This window comes from Dermacentor albipictus, chromosome 2, assembly GCF_038994185.2.
Source record: "Dermacentor albipictus isolate Rhodes 1998 colony chromosome 2, USDA_Dalb.pri_finalv2, whole genome shotgun sequence".
In the NCBI taxonomy this organism is placed as follows: Eukaryota; Metazoa; Arthropoda; class Arachnida; order Ixodida; family Ixodidae; genus Dermacentor; species Dermacentor albipictus.
The window spans coordinates 180,287,259-180,308,444 of record NC_091822.1 but is presented as its reverse complement, the minus strand read 5'-3'; the positions used below and the strand labels follow the sequence as shown (position 1 = coordinate 180,308,444).

Sequence of the window (21,186 nt, the reverse complement as noted above, 5' to 3'; positions counted from 1 at the left end):
AAAGCTCTAGAAATTTCAGTTAACCGATATGCGACACAGAATCTCGCAGTATAGGCATTATGCAGAACTTCGTTTGTTCTCACGATGTTGCTCGTCGCCGTCTCACATATTCTGATGAGGCCGATCGTGCACTGAGCTCAGTATCACAGACCGAGGTATCGACGTGCACTGACGTTGGCATCAGTGTGCACGCTTGGCAGCCGCAAAGAATGGCGTGCACATTTAAATACACTCTTGAGAACGAATGGGTGCTGGCAACGCATTGAATTTTTGAGAAGTACTTCGACTGCTCTTGTCTAACGCCATTCTGGAGATACCTCGAACTCCCTTGATGGGAATCTATATATACATACGTCTGCTCGCCTCGCGCCCTGTCACACTTGTCTCTGCCTGTTTCGTAAAATTTTCCATAATGCCATACCACGCCGATTCTGCGACCGTAACACATTTCAAACCGCGTCGACCAGCGTTATAAGGTATACAATGTTTCTTTTTTCTTTAGATGCACCACATTTTTTAAAGATTGCCTATGACAGATCGCACAATTCTAACCCTTGATCTAAATTACTCGATGAGGCGGCCTTTACTTCTCCGAGAAATCAAAATGCTCAATTAAATGATTAACGTAATTATGCTAATTACCTTTTGACTGAATCACTTTACACCACATACTTTGATTTGCGAATTATAGCCGCCGAGCTCGCATGGCGTATCCACTTGGAACGAATTCTATGGACAGCACTAGTTCCGAGATATTAATTTTCAACGTGTCCGGCGAAATGAATTGGTGTTCCAGATAATGTTGTGCTTTAATGCCTAAAACAGCAATTTCTTTAAAAAGTAACTGGAGGTTAATATAAAAAATAAAACACAGTTAAATTACAATGAAAATTTAATGTGAATAATATATTGTATCAGTGTAATGTGCCAGCGTAATGGTGATACTAAAAACGTTTACTGAGGGGATAAAATGGTCTTGGAGATCCTGTGGTTTGGCACCCCAGATCTTGGGCTCCACTGGCCTCGGCTGCCCGCCGGATTTGGTTCAGGAGCGCCATTTTCACCTCTGGGTCCGAGCTGACAAGCTGTACCTCTCATTGCTCCAAACTGGGGATTAATGGCTTGCCTTGGTAATTACCTAGCCTTCTCAGTTTCCTCTCCCACCCCCACGAAATGTGGTATAGTGTGAGCCCAGCTGGGCCCCACGGACGCCTCGTAATGTAATGTACTTATATATTATACAGTGTGCATGAGTACGTTTGGTGGTGCCACAACTCTCCAAAAGCGAGTTGAACTCAGGAAAGGTATAGTAACTCCCGCAAAGTATGCTGCCAGAACATCTTAGATTATGTTCTTTCTTGTTGTTGTTGTTGTTGATGATGATGATGATGATGATGATGATGATGATGATGATATCGCCTAAATTCGACGCGTAATTAACCCACCTTGTGCCGCGAACCTACTATCACGTGCAGGAATCTTTTAATTGCTTATTTTCTTTTTTTAGTTTACGTCGACTACATTAAGCTTAATGTAAAACGCTTCGCTAAAGCAGCACAAGGTGTTCCGCGCCCTCGCTCCCATTCGCACTGGCAGACATGGCGGCAGGGTGACGCACTACACGAAGGACGAGAGCGGCATAAAAAATTGGTTCGCTCAGGCGCGTCGAGCAGCACACGCGCCGTTATCGGGCTCAGCGTTGTGCCTACTCAAGCGACGACGACGTGGGTACGGTATATAGGCGAGGAATGGCGCGGATCCATCGGAGTATATATATACTGCCCGCGTATAGCGCACATTTGCATCGTCACGATCTATTCAAGATGGGCATCCCTTGCGGAGCTTTGCGTTCCTTAACTCGTCCACTTAGAGTCGGCATAAAGCCTGCCGAGGTCTTCCCCCCCCCCCTTTTTTTTTCTTTCTTTGTTATTTTGTGAATGTCCTTGCTATCTAGTAGAAGTAAGAGAAAAGACGCGGAATGTGAGTACTGCAATGAATGCCCTCGTTGCATTAGCGAAAGCTGCGAGAAAAGTTTATTGGGCGCAGCGAGACAATGCAGGGGCACGTGGTCTCCGAAGAAGCAAACGCTGTCGTTGCGGCCGCACCGCATCGCCTCTTATTCGTCGGCGAGCTGTAGCCTTGCCTGCGACCCCGTACTCATGCTCGAATGTTCGTAGAAATACAGAGGAAAACGGAGTACAAGTAGATTGTAAGACAGACCGTAAAATACGTAAACTGAGGACTGCCTTACAGAACGACCATCCCACGAAAGCTCGATCTAAGCGCTTTCTTTGCCGTGTCATTGGTTTCTGAATACCATAACCTGTCGGCTGCCGACGGCGTCCGCACTACAAAAGCAGTGGTCGGATCACCACAGACCTATGCGCAGCCCAGCTGCGCCGAATAGCGACTACGAGAGGTACAAGGAAACGCTACTGCAATACAATTTGATGCACTTGAATAAGTAAAAAGGGTTCGACCCAGACACAGATCTTAAGAGGATAGTTCGCAAATGGGTGCGTCCGCGCGATACCCGCCTTAACATTCATAAGATCCCATTTCAGGTTGCTGAAAGCTTTCCGTTTACTTTTCTCATATATTTAGTGAGGCGCGGTTAGAGAGAGGGAGAGAAAAGGAATGTGTGTTATCCAGGAAAGCGTGTGGTTGGCTACTCTGCTCTGGGGAAGGGGGACGGGGGAACAGAAAGATGAGAGATAGGAAGACGGTAAAAAGAAGAAACCTGCGCCCGTCCTTTTTACGTGTGTCTTCTTCGCCAGTGTTTCTTTCGCAGCGCCCAGCCTGGACTTAAGCTGTGGACCTATATGTGCGTGCGCGGACCGTCACTACGCAGTAAGAGGTGCTCGCAGAGGTGCTTGGAAAGTCTGATGCCAAGAGCCATTGGGCCCGAATAATCCTTGGCAGGCTGGAAACTGGGGAATGTTTGGGTCTGCTGGCCCATCTTAGGTCGGCAAATAGTTAAAATGTCCGACTTGAACGAGAGATTTACAGTTTCGGCAGCTAGGAATTCCCCCTACACTTAATAACTAAATCTAAATAGGTCCACCCCCTACCTTTCTACTATCAACCGGAATGGTCCGGCTGGCGATGGCGGGTGGCGGCTGCAGGTGACGTCAGTACTGCGTCTTCACGTGCAAATGTGCAAAAGTCGACTTCGGTATTCGCTGCATGAAGGAGGATGGAAGCATGTTTGTCCGCCAGACCTCATGTTCTAGCCTGTCGCAATCTTCTTTTGTTACTCCTGTTACATCGAGACGCGCTGTGTTGCGTTATTAAAGGCAAACGCCACCGTTGGCCGGTTTCATTGCGCTTGAGAATGGAGCGCTCTCATGAGCGCATCGGTGACGAAAAGAAAGTGGAAAGAAAAGAAAAAGAATTAAGAGGCCACATGTGATTGCGCGTGACTTGGTCAGGTGGTTAGATAGCTGCGTGTTCTACAGCGGACACGCCCCCTTACCAGCCCGAGCCGACGCCGGACACTGTATTGCGGAACTCGGTTGTAGACTAGAATGCAAAGTTCACGCTGTTGAATCCAAAAAATTGCCCCCGCAGCAGACAATGGTGCCGCCTTTGGTCGACGGAAGATCATCCGTCGCATACGCGACCAAATCTTGCAATGCGGTCACACCTGTTTCCACTCGACACAGATTCGTTATGCTGGTTGAATGCTTGATCATCGCAAATATAGCACAAAGTCACTTTTAATCAACGCCGCATACAAAAACATAGTAGAGGTAATGTCGCGTTAGCTAGCACTTCCCGTTCCCGTCCGTATAGTCGTCGTCATGTACAGAAGTGCCCGACTGGCCAATTAGCTTTGGTGCTGGGTTCGATTGACGCAATCCTTTGATGCGCTTCTTTTGAGCCGCTACCGGTGTTCACAGAATTCACCAGAACACCTCGGGTGAAGCCCCTAACAGATATGGGGTCAAATGATGTTACGTTGATGATCTTCTAAGAATGTGGAAAAGCAAAGGGGCCTCGACGGGCCGGATAAACCAGCGTGCTTTGTGACTCCCCGCTTTTCCCGCAGTTCCGGAAACCAAAAGTTTACAGCCAAAGAGGCTTAAAACAGCTTAGAGGGCCTGTTCTCTTTGCGCTACCGGTCTGTAACATGAGCCCTTATAAGTGGCTGTAAAGAAGCTCCTTTAACGTAGGCTTATCGCCCAAAGGACAACGAATATATTCAGTAAAAGAAGTCGTTTATACAAATGTTACATTCTGCTCGGACATGCCCTTCTAGGTTTGTTGTTTCAAAAGGCAACCCCTTACACCTACTTTCATGCCTTATGTGCAATAGATGTTAGGCTAGGGGGCCATCTAGAGTGCGAGTCCATTACTTTTTATTGAGAAACTGCGGCGGTGGAACATCCGGTCAGTGTTGGCAACTGCTTCAGACAAGGAAAGCAGCAGTTTTCCCTTGTAAAACGAAGGGGCGAACAAGGATTCAAACAAAGGGAAGCATTGGGAATGCTTTGATTGTTGCAGGACGTGATTTTTAATTTTTTGTTTAGATTGGAGCTGATATGAGATAAAGCAGAAGGGATAGAAAATAATACAGTTAAACAACGCCTCCAATCTATTTAAGAAAGATGGTAAGAAGAAGGGATGGTCGTGCTATATATAATTATAGTTAGCTGTAGCACGATTTCTTCTTACCATTTTTGACTGACTTTGCGAACTTCACATGCGAAGCTCCACAGGTAGGTAAACGTAACTTTAACGGCAACGCGTCAATTAGTGGTCCAAGAACCCCTGTTACATGTGCGCGAGTGCGTGAAAATTTGAGCGACCACAGACTCTGACCATTCTATGATGACACTGCCGGGTGCGTTGCAAAACATAGAAAGATGTTCCAGCGAAATATAGCTATGGGTGGACTAGAAGCCAACATAACAAAATATAATACACGCAAACCTGAAGAATGCCAGGCAGACTAAAAAAAATATCGCACAGGTCATGGCAAACACACGCAACAGTTCTTGCTACCTACAATACCAAATGCAATTAGTATAGAGAACAGCTATTTCACATCTCACAAATTTCATTCAAGGAACTACGGAGAGTGTTACTGGGAATAACATCTTTACCATAAACTCATTCACGTTTGTGCGAAATCTTGCTCATTATTTATTTCATTTTGCTGTTTATCGGAAATATTGTTTTTATAAGTATCTGACGCGTGGCATATGCAAGCATGCTTTATCTGTACGTTAGCCATGTGCAGTATTGTGTCATTTTTCTTTTTTCTTGTTGCAACTAGCGTTATGCCGGCGAGTGTCTATGGTGACCAAGTCCTCTTAAGCTGTCTAGTCAGCCTTCTTTTTCCTGGTCTCCCGCAACATTGTTGTAAATAAACTCAAGTCAATTCAATTCAAAATGGCGAAGGTGATCAGGAAATTTCGAAGGCTTGCTTCCTACTATTGACGCGCTTACATTTTCTTTCCTTGAGCTGCTTTATCTTTTTTTTTAACTACACCTAAGAACGAAGCAAGAACCCCCGCACTAACGTCCCCTTACAAATAGAACACTTCCGTATCGTTATGCTCTACTTGACTTGAATTAAGGCGGTCCCTTTTGGTGGCTTTTCGCGTAAACAGTTTCTCATTTTACTTCATCGCGCACAGTTGTGGGCTTTAGCTCTGTGAACGAAGGTCAAAGATCATAGAGAAGAATGACTGTCACGCTTGCGTCAGAGAAGGAGGAACGTCTGTGCAAGCTAGGATAGTCGTAAGCGCGCTCCCATCACTGCTTCGAGAGCACTGGAAATTGATAGATGTCACCGATCTTGGTTACTCCATGGAGGGGCAACGAAATACAGTATTACGCGAGCGAAACGGATATCGTGAGCTTCAGCGTCTGCTGCTTTCGTTTTTAGCGAAACACAGTTCCGTGACATGGCGAGACGGATCGTTCAACCGGTTACGTAACGCACAACGTTGTCTGCGTTACTACCCTAGTTGCGCCAACGGCTCCCATCAACTAACCCGACGCAAATCCTTGCTTTCCGTCCTTTCAACAATGCCGGGATCGCTTTCGAGATCGTTAAAACAGCTAATCCGCGTTTAGAATCGCCTGTCCTGCACTAAAGCAATGCGTCTACGAGTTTTGCATCATTACAGGAAATCCGGCTTAAAGTGCGACGCGAGAAGAGAAAAGCCCACTGAGGGCAACGATTCGAGAAAACAGGCACCGGCGTGTTTGAGGCCTCAGTGGGATCGAAAAAGACGATGGCGCGCGAGCAACAGACGACTGGTAGAAACAGAAAGGCAGCCAGAAAGCGAATCTCGCAAGGGGTTCACGTGCACACGAATAGGCACACACACATACGCACACATGCGCATCAAAGAAGGACAACAATGAGAAACGCGCGATGCGGATATAATCGCTGGTGTGTGTCTCCACGAGAGCGAATTCGGAAGAAAACCCTCTGCCAAATCCCCTCGAGCTCTGTTAGCTGCCCGCTCTTGCCTCTGATGAACAGTTGCGGCACTCACGCGAGCCCTTCTAACCCCAGAGAGGAGGAGGAGGAGGAGGAGGAGGAGGAGGAGGAGGAGGTCGGCGCAGTGAAGCAAGCGGGAGACCCGAAAAAAAGGAAGAAACGTCGGGAGAGGGCGCAGCACGGCGCGGTGGTTGGCGAGGGTGCATCTGCCGACGAAAAGGTTGTCCGGGGGCACAGGAGCGAAGGGCGGAGAGGCGGAGAGTTGTCGCGTGGGGTTGGCAGCACGAGGATTGACAGGAAGGGAAAGAAAAGCTTTCGCTTTTGCCCTTTGCTCTGGCCCGTTTTCGTTTTCAGCCGGTGGCAAGCTCTCGCTCTCTCTCCCGTTACATACCCTTCTCCTCCGTTGCGAGCCGCTAGCGGGTTTCCTCCTCACCCGCTAGTCTCCGCCGCACCAGAGACGCGGACAATTTGCATCGGCGGCACGAAGGTATAAAGCTAGCCCGCGGCGCTCGCCCGCCGAAAGTCTTTGATTCGGTCGACGGAGGGAGGATTCGGTTTTTCACTTCGCTCGTCACCCCGCTATTTCATTTTCTGACACCAGGAGTCTCGTGTGACATTTCGCCGTAGGACGAGTGGAATTTCCGGGAACCCATGGAGAGCAAGAGAGATCGTTATTTTTAATTTTTTATACTTATATGTACTTCTGAGCGGATGTTTGGCTCGCGAGCTTGGATCGAGTGAACGGAGTGGAGAAATGGACTTTCGCGAGTCAAGTACCGTTATCCTTTTTTTCTCTTATTTGTTGAACTTGGGCATATATTATCTTTGAAGCTTCACTTGTTGCTTCGTCGCGCCGGTACTTCTTTCTCTATTTCTCTCTGTCAAGGATTGGAGAGAAGTGACTTGCGCGTATTTTTGTTTACGAGCGACGGAAGCGATCTTATGCGAAGCTGAGAGATAGAGTGACAGAAGAGACAGAGGTCATTCTTTTTTCACATTTAGGCCCGAAGTGAGCAGGAAGTGGAGAAGCCTTAAATTAAATCGATTCATTCACGCTCATCTTCTCCGAGACGGAAGCGACGACGAAAATAAAAATATAAGAATAGAGAAAAGGAGCTGGAAGAGAAACATGGTGCTGACCGGAACCGAAACTTTGCATATATAGGCGTAAGACCACATGTCATCCCAATAGCTGCGAGTGCCCTTTCAAAGCGCCGAGCGCTATTCAAGACGAAGTCATTGCCGATCGGACTCGATAGGCTGAGTGCATCGTGCGTGTATTCGACAAAAGTGACCGTACAGCGTTGAGAGGACCCAAGACGCCGCTACTCAGGAGAGGGCGCAGCAAAAGACGCAAGGCTGCCGTAGAAAACACGACTTGTCGTGAAGACTTGCCAGGGCGATCGACCGACTCTTGAGCCTCAGATCGTTCCTGTCTTCGGGCTTTCTGCCCACGGTGCCGATACAGGGGAGAACGCAACAGTGATCGGCGAGCTCGGGACACCTTGCGTCCGACAATCGGTGTTGCTATCGGTCGTGCCGTGACCTGACGTTACTGCGAAGGTTTGCGCCGAGAACGGCACTAGTTTCAGTCCCGAAATCGCTTCCGCGTGTCGCAGCCGCTGAACGAAGGGACTGTCTCGGCGAGAATTGGATTGCCCAGCGAAGCGGGACGTGCGCGTGGGACACTTCCGTTTCCCGTGTCCGCTCCGGAAGTGGAGACAGCGGCTCGTGAAGCGGCACGATGATTTTTTCCATCTCGACCAACGGCGAAGCCCTGCCTCGCCGCGCGGACCAGGCGCACATGCCGGGCCAGGACCCCAGCAGCACGCCGGCGAGGGCAAATAACGCCAGGAACGGGTGAGAAGCTGCAAACACATCAATTTATACTTTCTGATATTGCTTTGCTGTCTCTGTGCCGTGTATCCTGAGTTCCCGTATGCACCAAGCCGATGAATGGCGCTTCCGCGTCCCATATCGATACCCGAAACACGAGAGATTTGGCCTTTACACGTTAATTTGTTTCTTCTATAGATCACGGGAACAATTGCCGCCTCATTTACTTTGCGAGGACTCAAAACAGAGTTTCTTCTTTCCATAAAAGGCTGTTAAAAGTGGCGATATGCAACACGAACTTGCCGGCGCAAACTCTATAGTGGACCCATATATGCCTGCTCTTTCGTTATATATCAGGATTTAGAGCTCATCCACTAACACCAAAACTTTCGTTTTCATGCGGTGGGTGAAAACTGGATTAACATGATGTAACGCAGTTGTTTGAGTATACATAGTTTCGAAACCACCTTTCAATGACCAATACGGCACATGACGTCGATGACACGCTTCTCTTGTTCTAGCGGTCGCATACTGACCGCGGGAAGTATAACGGTTTGCATAGCTCGCGAAGTGTTCGTGTCATCCTTACAATTTTGAGTTTAGAGAGATAAAATTTGGTCAGAAGAAGCCCTAAACGTAGCGGACTTATGCGGCCAGCGAATGAACTCCTTATCTCATATTCTCTGGCGCGCATTTTCCCCGGTCAACTGCTAAACTTCAAGGAATACCCGTGAGCGCGATTTACGAGAATGTATTGCTGCAAAGGAACCCACAAGTCTTCTCATAACGGGAAAAAGTGCGCTTTCTTTCCACAGCCATGTATGGTTACATAAAAGTGATCACAGCTTTTTAAAGACAGTGTCGTTTCCACGCGTCAGAACGCGGACAGCTGGACTCTTCATCTTGGTTAGCATGTAATACTGCGGAGAAGCGTGCATCCTGGCTCTCATTTCTCCTCGCATTCCAGGTATAACTATCGAACTGGAACGCCTAACACACTCAGGCTCAGTGAAGATGTCAAGCCGTAATTTTTCATTTAGCGTAATAGTTTTCATTGCAGCATAACAGGGCCCTTAATGCCTCATTGTATCTCTTAACTTCATGCATCTACAGTGTGTCCTAAAAGCTACGACTCAGCTGGTATACCCTTAGCAACGCGCTACTCAGGTCGCATCCTTGCCTTCAAACCGTCCTTTCTTGCATCGTTTCTTAACTAAACTTCGCAATAGCAACGCGCCGACAAGATTAACGTGCACTGAAGGGACTAATTAGGCTTAGCATGGTGTACCGGAAAGAATCCCGCCGTCGACGGCGAGGTTGTACTGGCGTTCATATCTTTCGAGAGCGAGGCGCGACTACTTGTCGTCGTCGTCGTCGACGCCGCCAGACGTTGGGACACGCTGACTTTGCGCGACACGCAGAGGAGCGTGACGGACGCGAACGTGCGCAACGCAGCGCGCGTGACGCGAAGCGAGGCAGCCACAAAGGCTCCGCTGCATGCATGGCGGCGACGCCCTCTGGCCTCGCGACAGTTCATGGCTCGACGAGCGCCCTTGCCAGTCGCGTGCACACAGCTCCGACGATGTGCCTTTTCATTCTTTCGCATCTTGACCCCCCCTTGCCCGATGTGATCGACAAGCAAGCTCGAAGCTTTTGTGTCATGCTTCGCAGCCCCGCTCTTCATTGCTAACAGGTGTCAATGTGGCGAACTTGGAGAACTCGAGCGCTGCTCGATTGTGTTGCGGGTGTTCGTTCTTTAGAAAAGTAAGCTTTGAAACGCCGAGAAATTATCTATCTTGTCGTGGATACACTTGGAAGAGGAAAAGCGAATTCATTCATTCATTCATTCATTCATTCATTCATTCATTCATTCATTCATTCATTCATTCATTCATTCATTCATTCAATCGCTCCTTCGTTCGTTCGTTCTTTCGTTCGTTTAGTTGTTTGGCGTGCGTTAAAACACCGTTGCTTTGCTGAGAGTGGAAGCTCTTCCAGGCTTTCCCGATTTAGTCTCCCCACTTCAACTTTAAATATTTAATTTCAATTACTAGTTACTCGATAGATGTGGACGTTGATCTCGTCGCAATAATCTGCTTATTCGAGAACCTTTGTGGAGAGAGGCATGAATCAGACAAGAAAAGAGAAAGAACAACCAGAACACTTGATATTGATAAATGGTCAAGAACGCCTATGTATGGCATCCACGGACTGCGTGTGCAAAGCTGATTCACATATACGCGAACCGGGGAATCTTGAAACGTCACACGTTTCGCTCTTAGGCGTACTGCATTGTAGGCCTGTGCAAATGAGACGGCCTTGCAGCAAAGACGACGTGCTTCCACTCCCCGTTCTTTTGAGGGAGAGTTTTGCCCGCTTTGTCTCAAGTTTTCATCTCAATATCATACAAGGCCAACAAACAAAGACACCAAGGACAACACAGGGGAAATTGCTTGTACTTAATAATTGAAATAAAGAGATTATATATTATAGAATTGAAAGGGGATGAAAAAGCGACTTGCCTAAGGTGGGGAACGATTCCACGTCTTCGCAAGTAAGTATAAGTTATTTCGCCTGTCTTGTCCTCGGTGTCTTTGTTTGTTCGCTTCATATATGATATGATTAAATAAAATCGAGCCCCTCGGTTAACCCCCCTTCTTCTCATTTTCATCTCAAAACACTCAGCTCGCATTTCACATGTATAGAAGACGTCGCGCGCTGAGGAAGAGTAGCCTAACGTGTTTGTGTGTGTGTGTGTGTGTGTGTGTGTGTGTGTGTGTGTGTGTGTGTGTGTGTGTGTGTGTGTGTGTGTGTGTGTGTGTGTGTTTGTGTGTGTGTGTGCGTGCGTGCGTGCGTGCGTGCGTGCGTGCGTTGTTTCACCTATTGCGCCAAAGAGTGGACCCCACCAACTTGCCTACACATCCTTTGGAGAACAGCTTCCTACATATGTTTACGAGGCCGGAAAGGAAAGCGACATATATGAAATAAGTGCGCACGGCCATTGAGGCATGGCAATGTTCTTCGCCGCTCTACGATGCGTCCACCAAGAAAAGGCATGGAACCAGGGAGTGAGATCTGTACGCATGCATAATGACATTCACTATATCTTTTACACTGTGCTTCTGAGAGTCCGCGAGTGCTTCTGGCACCCTCAATGATCAAGAGAGTGCGCTGCGTCCTTAACTGACGTCAGTATTCACTCCGTTATATATCTAACATTTATTTGCTTTATGCGAACAAAAACGTGGGCGATACGGCGAATACATGCAGGTATCTGTTTTCCGAGTACTAACCTGCAGGCCTGCCGTTCAAGTTTCCATCAGAACTGGAATGGTGTGTTTCTCTGGTTGACGAAGCTGTATATACAACATAACGGTGAAGGTGACAGCATTGCTGGCGATCGCAGCAAGGCGCACCGCCTCCTCGAACCCCTCGAGCAAACATACTCGCGAACGCCATCTCCTCATACGTCGTCCACATTGTGCGGGTTTGACAAATTGCGCGTCAGGGATCTTAGAAAGGCTGGGGCGCAGACAGGAAACGCGAATGTGGGCTCTTGAAGGGAAGGGGGGTACCGCTTCCGAAGGCACACCGTCTTGATCAATCATTCAGGCTTCTTCGACGATACCGCACAGAGTAAGTAGAGGTTTCCAAACTCAAGCAGTCGAGCCGTCGGCAAAGTTGGTCGACTAGCGCGGCCTTTCATGTGCGCAGGAGAAGCAAACATTACTCTGCCATAGGGAACGTCTAGCGCAGAAAGAACCACATAGGGATATAAGGAATATATATATATATATATATATATATATATATATATATATATATATATATATATATATATATATATATATATATATATATATATATATATATAGGAACATATGAATATAGAAACAGAAAAACATGCGAATATAGCTTTAAGCTATATTCCTAGAGCATCAAGTCGGCTAGCCCGCCACATATTGTTATTAACCTGCATGTCATTGGCTATGCTTTCTAACAGAGGTGAAGATTCGATGAACGTCATCGCGGCGTCATTTGCTTCACCTCAGTTTGTCAAGATATACTCGCTATTGAAGAAATTTTGTCATCTTTGTCAGGACTTTGAGCGCTCTCCGCTCAGCCTATATTCCACCTGTGTCATTCACTTCCTGTCCTGTTTTAGTTTCGGCAAGTCTGCATTGCCCAACTTTTTCTTGCTTCATTTCTCCACCCGTTCTCCTATACACAATACATCGCTTCATTTGCCATCTTCTCTAATTTCCCGCTCCATATTCTTCCGCCCGTTACAATCGCGCGCCCCAATTATTGTTTTCGAGCTAACAACTTGTCCACGCTCAAACAGGTGGAAACTAACAATGTACAAAGCGCCACGCAGTGCAAAGCAGGAAAGTGTGCGACTTCCGGGTTGAACGTGAGCTAAGCGAACGTATGACGCCGCGTCGATCGGCTGTGAAAAATGGCAAAACAAACGAGCGTACTGCTGCGGTCGGCCCAGAGGAGAGAGCGCATGGTTTATGAAACAGGCATGGGTGAGCGATATTGCAGGAGTTTTACTCCTACAGAGCGCTTTCGTGCCGAGTAGAACCGCAAAACAACGCTGCGAGTGCAAAGGTCTCGGCACCGGCGAGGAGCCCGAGATCACAGTATTATAAATCGTTTGTTCGTTCTCACCCGTTCTTGTCCGCGCGTGGCCCGCTGGCCCTTTGCAGCTCGCACGCGAGACTCGTTAATAAGTCTTGCTTAGCAGAGGCAGCTTCGCGGGCCGTTCGCGGGAATGCGTGGTGAGAGACCCATTGTGTTCAGAAGGAGTGGCGTTCGCCGCTCTGTGTTGTCGCTTGCCATTTCCTGATTTTTGTAGGGCTCTGTGTCTCCACGAATCATTTACCACTTTGATCAATGTTTAGATCAGCATTAGCATTATTATTTATTGTCACTAACGGTGTAGTAGCTCACAGAGAGGAGGGGGGAGGGGGGGGGGTAAGGGCATGAGCATGAATGACCTCGGTAGTCCTGAGCACTTCAAAAGAAAAGAAGGAAAAAGAAAGAGAAGCGATGACGCATGAACATGTCCGGGGAGCAAATGGCAAAGGTGAGGGTATTGAAGACACTGTTAAACGTAAGATATGACATATGCGTAAGTAAAGGGAATAATTCCGTAAATGTATAGGCTGTCCAGATTTGCTTAAATTTTTATGGATCGCGCTCGATAACTCTGACGGATTCCGCTAGTTTTGCACAGGACTATCGGTTTTTAGCGATATCAGTGTCATTTTCTATTTAAAGAGGAAAAAAAATTAGTTCATCTAGTTTTTGATAACGAGCTTAAGCGCTCGCTGAGACAAGGTAAACGCTTTTGTGGTAGCTGGTTAGCTGCAACCCGTGATCATATATATACCGTCATGGTTTGCAGTATAGGTTGTTGAAGACGGGTCTGAGGTATAGGTTCGTTCAAATGACACGGACGTTCACATGTCCGGCATTTGGTTAACGACTACATAGGGCCTTTCAGTGGGGGGAAATATGTTCGCTCCGGCGACCTTTCGTCTCTCAAATCGTCAAGCACTCCATACGTCTCTGTACCGCACTGCTAATGAACACGGATGGTTCATGCCCTCTCGGCTAGTATTATGCGTGCACCACCAATTCGCGTGGATGGAAGTACGGGTGCCGAGCCTATGGCTAATTCTACAGACTAGCCGGTCCCATATGGAAAAGCCACCTGAATATCCGAAAGAGCGCTCATATTTTCAAAATCTAAATCTACGAGAGAGAAACATGCTCCAAATCACCTCACAGGACAAAAAAAAAAAAGAAAGAGAGAGAGAGAGGTCGCGCACAGTCAGTTGTAGAAACGCTAACTTCATCGAGATCGTGTCTCTATGGGCTATACCGGGGTGTTAAAGATATCGCTAAAGCGTCGCTGTGGCTTTGTGTCTATGGCGTATACTGGTGCTGAGCGCGAGGTAGCGGGTTCGACTCCAGACCACGGCGGCCGCACCTCAATGGACGCGAAATGCAAGAGCGCTAAGTGTGCTTCTAGATTTAGGTGCACGTTACGGAGCCCCAGGTTGTCAAAATTAATCCGGAGTCCTCGACTGGCGGCATCGTCCATAGCCTGCAGTGTAACTTTGGCACGTTAAACACTGTGCGACATAGAATGTACTAGCGGGACATTGGCACCGTGTAGAGCTCCCTACCTTCCTTCCTTATCCTCCTCCTTGACACTGTGTGACACTATGTGGCACCTTCTAAGACTGCGTGACAGCGCCCACATAAACAGTTTTGTATTGCGTGTGTGCGTGTTTCTTTTTTTTGTATTCGTTTTCTTTTAGCTATCGCATCCCTTTCCCCTCCCTTGGTATAGGGCAGCCAACTGGAGACAATCTCTGGTTAGCAACCCTGTCTTACTTTTGCCTTTCTCTCTCTCTCTCTCTTTAAACACCACCAATCAATCAATCGAGACATCGCTACTTCTCTCGCTTCATTGAGTGACCTTCAACTGAATGGACTTTCGTGGTTGAAAGTGAGCCATGTACTGCCTATTCTGTACATGCAGCCGTCGTTCGATGAGGCGCAGTCGGCGCTGAAGCAGGAGAAACTCGTCCCCAAGGCAAGCGGATACGACGCGCGCAATTTACTTCCGGCCAATCGAATTGGAGTTGTGACTGTAGCGCAAGATACCACGATTCGACGCCGCTAAAGTTGGTCTGGGGAATCACCATGCAAGTGAAAATTTGAGGTAGTGAGACACACAGAAAGACGCATTGGACATAGATGCATATATAGATTAAAAGAAAGATATCCTTCAGACTACCGAAAGAATCAACTACAAGATATTGAGCCCGTTGCCGACGATAGCGCAAAAGCAGCTAAATGCGACAAGTTTGTGCGACCTTATATGTACGGTTACAGTATACGGTGGTTGCGTTGAATCGTAATCATATTCAGACATTTGTGATATATTTCAGACGAACCAAAAAAGTCATCGATAGCGACCAAAGAGATCGCCATGTTACGAGTGATAAGCAGTCACCTCTCCCCCCATTTTTATATTTTATTCTGGACAATGGCAGGTGTCGCCGGCTGAATCGAAAAGAACACGCTGCAAGTTGTGAACAAAGAGACACTCCTTCCTGCAATGACGCCTGGAACATTTCGCCTTCTACGCTCAGATCTACTTACGGAATGCTACGAGCGAAATCATACGGCAACAAAGTATCGAAAATTTATTGCCGCATTTTAGAAGCGTAAATGAGATCGAAGTCACGCGAACGTAGTCTAATTTTCCCCGTACGAAAGTATGCAACCCTAAGCCCTATCAAAGAACAAGTGAGAGAGAGAGAGAGAGAGAGAGAGAGAGAGAGAGAGAGAGAGAGAGAGAGTACAGTTTCATTATTTCCGATACGAATTGAAAGCAACAGAAGCCACCGTGATTAGAGTTGTGTGAAATTTTCTTTATACCTTAGCGACAGATGAAAGCGCTATAACTTCTGCAATTTACCTATACTGAAGTTTTGTTATGTGTATACATGCTGCTACGGCACGGTCTATAATGAGCACGGGGAGTTGCTTCCCTCCCACACTGCCGTTTCTTTTTGCTGCCAATTCAATGGCAACGCGGTGGTTCTTAATTAGAGTGAATTAAAGATCCATATGCAAGAGAAAAGTAGAATTTGTTATACAATATCCCCATACGTTCGTGCTACCCTCAATTCTCTCAAGTTCTCCTATCCGTTATTTCTCAGTAGGCAATGTGCGCCCTCCGCGGGTTCCCACTAAGTGTGTCTTTCAGCAGTGCGCAGAATGTCAGCGAAATGGTTCAAGAAGGATATCGGAGAGAAAGAATTATGCTTTTATTCTACTGCATGACGTCACGACGCCGGTTTCAATGGAAACGTCGCCGGTTGTGTAATTTTTATTTAGGTGGAGAGAGTAAAACACATATTGAATACAGCGGATCGATGAAGCCACGCAAGAAAGACCGTGTCTCTGGTCAGTCAAAGAAAGCTTTTTCATTTTTCTCCGAATCTCGACCTCAAATCTTCCAATTGCGCTTTCTACAAAAGCGTAGGTGCGCTTGGGCATATATTTATTTATTTATTTATTTATTCCGACACCTCAAACGCCCCCGAAGGGGTTTCACATGAGGGGTGGGCGCGTACATCTTATTTAACATAAGTTAGTTCTTCAATGATGCGTTTAAAATATAGAGGGTTGTAGGGAAGAACAGCTTAAGCAAGAAGGTCATTCCAGCCTCTTGAGGTTCGAACAAAAAAAATGAAAGAGGATGAGTGATGGTTCGGGCTGAAGGAGGATACACGGCTTTGTTATGGTTGGTCCGGATGGAATGGCGGTAAACTGGACAAATGTTGGAGGACCGGGGAGATGCATGGAAGAACTTGTAGAACAGCGAGAGACGGGCAGCTTTCCCGCAAAGTACAAGGTTAGGGAAATCAGCCCATGACTTACGTTCTGTAGTACTGCAAATGAAAGAATAATCAGAGAAAATAAACCGCGCCACGCGATTTTGAATTCCTACTAACATGTTAATATGATTAGCTTGGTAAGGGTCCCATATAGCACGTGTGTATTCGACTTTTAAGTCTGATGAAAGTACAATATGCTAGATGTTTGACAGGGGCGGGAGCAAGTAGGAGGTTACGGCGCAAGTAGCCAAGCATGCGGTTAGCGTCGCTAGTTATCTTGTTAATGTGTGTGAACCATGACATATCGGAGTGAAGACTGATACCAAGGTATTTGTAAGCGCTAACTGAGGAAATAACGGAACCATTGATTACATATTCATGGACGGGACAGGAGTACCTGCAGTGGAAAGATAAAAGGGATGACTTGTTAGTATTCAAGCTCATTAACCATTTTTTGCACGTAGTTTCGATGAGAGAAAGATCGGCTTGAAGAGCTAGTACGTCGTCATTATTATTAATTTGCCGATAGAGCACGCAGTGATCAGCAAATAAGCGTATTTCTGATGAAATGTCAGTCGGTAGGTCGTTAATACATACAAGGAAAAGTAGGGGACCAAGTACAGTTCCCTGGGGAGCGCAAGAGTCTACAGGTGAAAGAGCAGAATAGTGAGCATCAGCATATACAAATTGTTGTCGTTTAGTTAAAAAGCTGCGTATCCAATCAAATGCATGGGGGTTAAGATTTAGTATCGAAAGTTCTTGAAATAATCGGTAGTGAGGTGCTTTATCGAAAGCCTTCTCGAAGTCAAGGAACAACGCATCAACGTGAGTGTTAGTGTCAAGACTATAGAACTGATGTCGTTTGTGAAGAGTGCAAGTTGTGTGTCGTACGAGAGACCTTTTTGGAAACCACGCTGGTTAGGGCGAAAAAAATTTACAAGTTCCTCCTCTCTCTCTCTCTCTCTCTCTCTCTATATATATATATATATATATATATATATATAATGAGAAGCCAACAAACACTGACACCAAGTACAACAAAGGGGAAATTGCATGTGCTTAATAAATGAAATAAAGTAATGATAAATTAATGGAAATTACAGTGGATGAAAAAACAACTTGCCGCAGGTGGGAACCGAACCCACAACCTTCGCATGTCGCGTGCGATGCAGGCACGTACCCAGGGGGGGGCCCGGGGGGGCCCGGGCCCCCCCCCCGAAATCAAGTGGCATACCCCCCCCCCCCCTCCCCACCCACGCCACCACTCCTCACACATTCCTAAAGCGCCGCCAGATTAATGTTGAGACTTGGCAGCTATTCATCGGTCAGCCTTATGCTGCCTTTTTCACTCCTTTTAGATGGCGGTAGTTATCGGCATCTCTTGTAATGTGAAGGACAGTTTTCTCACAGATTCCGCACCCGCGCGATTAACTCGAGATACGTTCAGTTGTCACCATCTATTCAACCGTCACGCGCATAGCTGTTGCTTTTGTTAGTTCAACCTTCTTTGTTTAGGCTGATCCTGGGACCAGGAGAGGGATGCCGCTGTTACTTAGCTGGTCTGTATACTCTCATGGAACGAGTTGCGGCCGGAGAAAACGTCAATTGCGTTTAACTTTTCCCTTTGCTTCATTATTTCCTTGAGTTACGGCTCGCCACTACGCTGGCAGATGCCCGGAACCATATACACGTGATATGGGTTAGATAAGGTGGGAAATAAAATAATGTGAAAGAGCGTCCATCATGGAACCCTGCAATAACCCTTAAACCCATAAGCAAGATGACTGTTGCCCGTTACCTCGTCTGTTTTTCCCTAATTGTATAGCACTTTTCTTGCAATATTGGCAACTGGAAACAAAAATCGCAAGGAGTTGAGAAATTAAGCGATCTACTAAGGGAGAGAGCCAACGCTACAACCAGAAATGTTGACCGTTGTTTATGACAATATTTATGGATCAACATCTTTTTATTTGAAAAGGAAGTAGAGGAAACGCCGCCGGAAGTGGAGAATAATTGCTTGCTTTGAATGACGCTTCTACAGTTATCGGTCGAACCGCCTCACGTAGCCACTTCTCTGATGTGCTTATGTGGATGTTTTTCTAACCTTTCTCGGTGAGCGCAGTACGTCTATAATCGCAGAGTCCTGCGCTCTACGCGGTTGTATGGGACTGGCGGCCGCACACCGTTACGCAATTCGCGGAACTGTCAAAACTGAAAAACAAGGCGAAAATAACTGATATTCGAAACTATAAGATGAGAAAGACTGAAGAAGCCGTAAAAAAATGAACGCAGCCTGAAATCAGTAAAATAGAAACCTGGCATAGGAGAAACCATGATGTATGCACTAAAAGATAAGAAGGATAATATCATAAGCAATCTCGAAGATACAGTAAAAGCAGCGGAAAAATTCTAAGCTGGCCTGTATACAGTACCCAGAGGAGTCACGATACCTCACTTAGAAACAGTAATGAACAGGATACAGAAACTCTCCTATAACTAGCGATGAGGTCAGAAGGGCCCTGCAAGACATGAAACGATGAAGAGCGGGAGGAGAAGGTGGAATAACAATCCATTTAATCGAAGATGGAGGAGACATAATGCTTGGAAAACTGGCGGCTCTTTATACAAAGTGTATATCGATTGCAAGGGTCCCAGAAAACTGGAAGAATGCAGACATTATACTAATCCACAAAAAAGGAGACGTTGAAGAATTGAAAAATTATAGGACCATTAGTTTGCTCCCAGTATTATATAAGATATTTGCCAAAATAATCGCCTATAGAATAAGGGCAACGCTGGATTTTGTCAATCAAGCGAACAGGCTGGCTTCAGGAAGAGATACCATACAATGGATCACATCCATGTCATCAATCAGGTTATCGCGAAATCTGCAGAGTACAATAAGCCTCTCTATGTGGCTTATATAGATTACGAAAATGCATTTGATTCAGTAGAGATACCAGCAGTCTAGAGGCACTACGTAATCAAGGACAACAGAACGCTTACGTAAATAGCTTGAAAAATATTGCTTTGTTTGTTTGAACGAGGTGCGTGGGCGCCATCACTCCAGAAAACAGGAGGAAGAACGAACTGGGCTCGCGCTGTGAATCTAAACGGTCAGCGCTGTAACCATTGTTGTAAATATAATCTGTAAATAGTTTCTCGCCTTACTGACTCGTCCTTCGCGTAAGAATATGTACAGAGGTTCTACAGCTGCCTTAATTCTACACAAGAAAAGCAGGGAGATACCTATAGAGAAATTTGTCAAACAGGGAGACACAATTTCTCCAAAGCTATTCACAACGTGCTTAGAAGAATTCAATCTATTAAACTGGGAAGGCTTAGGAGTAAAGATCGACGGCAAATATCTCAGCAACCTTCGGTTTGCCGATGACATTGTTCTATTCAACAACAATGCAGACGAGTTACGACAAATGATTGGAGACCTTAAATGAGAGAGTGTAAGAGTGGGGTTGAATATAATATGCAGAAGATGACGATAATGATAAATTGCCGGGCAAAGGAACAAGAGATCAGGATCGCCAGTCGGCCCCTAGAGACTGTGAAGGAGCACGTTTACCTAGTTCAATTAATCAGAGGGAACCCTGATCATGAGAAGGAAATTCACAGAAGAATAAAAATAGGTTGCATCGCATACGGCAGACATTGCCAGCTCCTGACTGGAAGCTTACCATTATTATTGAAAAGTAAGGTGTGCAATCAGTACATTTTGCCAGTGCTGACATATGGGGCAGAGACTTGAGAATGAGTTAAGGACCGCGCAAAGAGCGATCGAACGAAGATTGCTAGGCATAACGTTAAGAGAGAGAAAGAGAGCCGTTTGGATCAGAGAGCGAACGGGTATAGACGATATTCTAACTGACATCAAGAGGAAAAAAATGTAGCTGGGCAGGTCATGTAATGCGCCGGTTAGATAACCGTTGGACCATTAGGGTTACAGAATGGGTACCAAGAGAAGGAAAACGCAATCGAGGACGACAAAAAACTAGGTGGAGCGATGAAATTAGGAAATTCGCGGGAGCTAGTTGGAATCGGTTGGCGCAGGACAGGGGTAAATGGAGATCGCAGGGAGAGGCCTTCGTCCTGCAGAGGACATAAAACAGGATGATGATGATGATGATGATGCTGACAATGATGATGATGGTGATGATGATGATGATGGAGGTAGTGGGCCCCCCCCGAAAAAAAATCCTGGGTACGTGCCTGGTGCGATGCTCTACCAATTGAGCTACCGTGGCGGCGTTTCCCCATCCACTTTCTTGGGTATTTTATGTGTACTAGTAGAACCCTGGGAGTGTTATATATATATATATATATATATATATATATATATATATATATATATATATATATATATATATATATATATATATATATAAGACTGCCGAGGTGTTTCTGCTAAGGAGGGACGGTCCTCTTCTTAACGGCCACACGCAAAGA

At 46.4% G+C, this 21,186-nt stretch overlaps 2 protein-coding genes across 6 annotated transcripts in view; one reads left to right on the top strand and one right to left on the bottom strand.

Annotated features, from left to right (window-relative positions):
• Positions 1-21,186, bottom strand: part of LOC135919314 (immunoglobulin domain-containing protein oig-4-like) — a 380,763-nt gene that overhangs the window by 166,988 nt on the left and 192,589 nt on the right. The window lies entirely within an intron of this gene.
• Nep3 (Neprilysin 3) overlaps positions 1-21,186 on the top strand; it is a 185,285-nt gene that overhangs the window by 39,958 nt on the left and 124,141 nt on the right. Inside the window, exon 1 of one of the 4 annotated variants that reach the window (XM_070534526.1) lies at positions 7,594-8,320. The exons of 2 other annotated variants lie outside the window; for them this stretch is intronic. In XM_070534526.1, coding sequence (XP_070390627.1) covers positions 8,205-8,320 — 116 coding nt within the window. In that variant the 5' untranslated portion in view covers positions 7,594-8,204. Of the gene's footprint in view, positions 1-7,593; positions 8,321-21,186 lie in introns of those variants that run through there. One more of the 4 variants, XM_070534527.1, reaches the window with a different exon arrangement.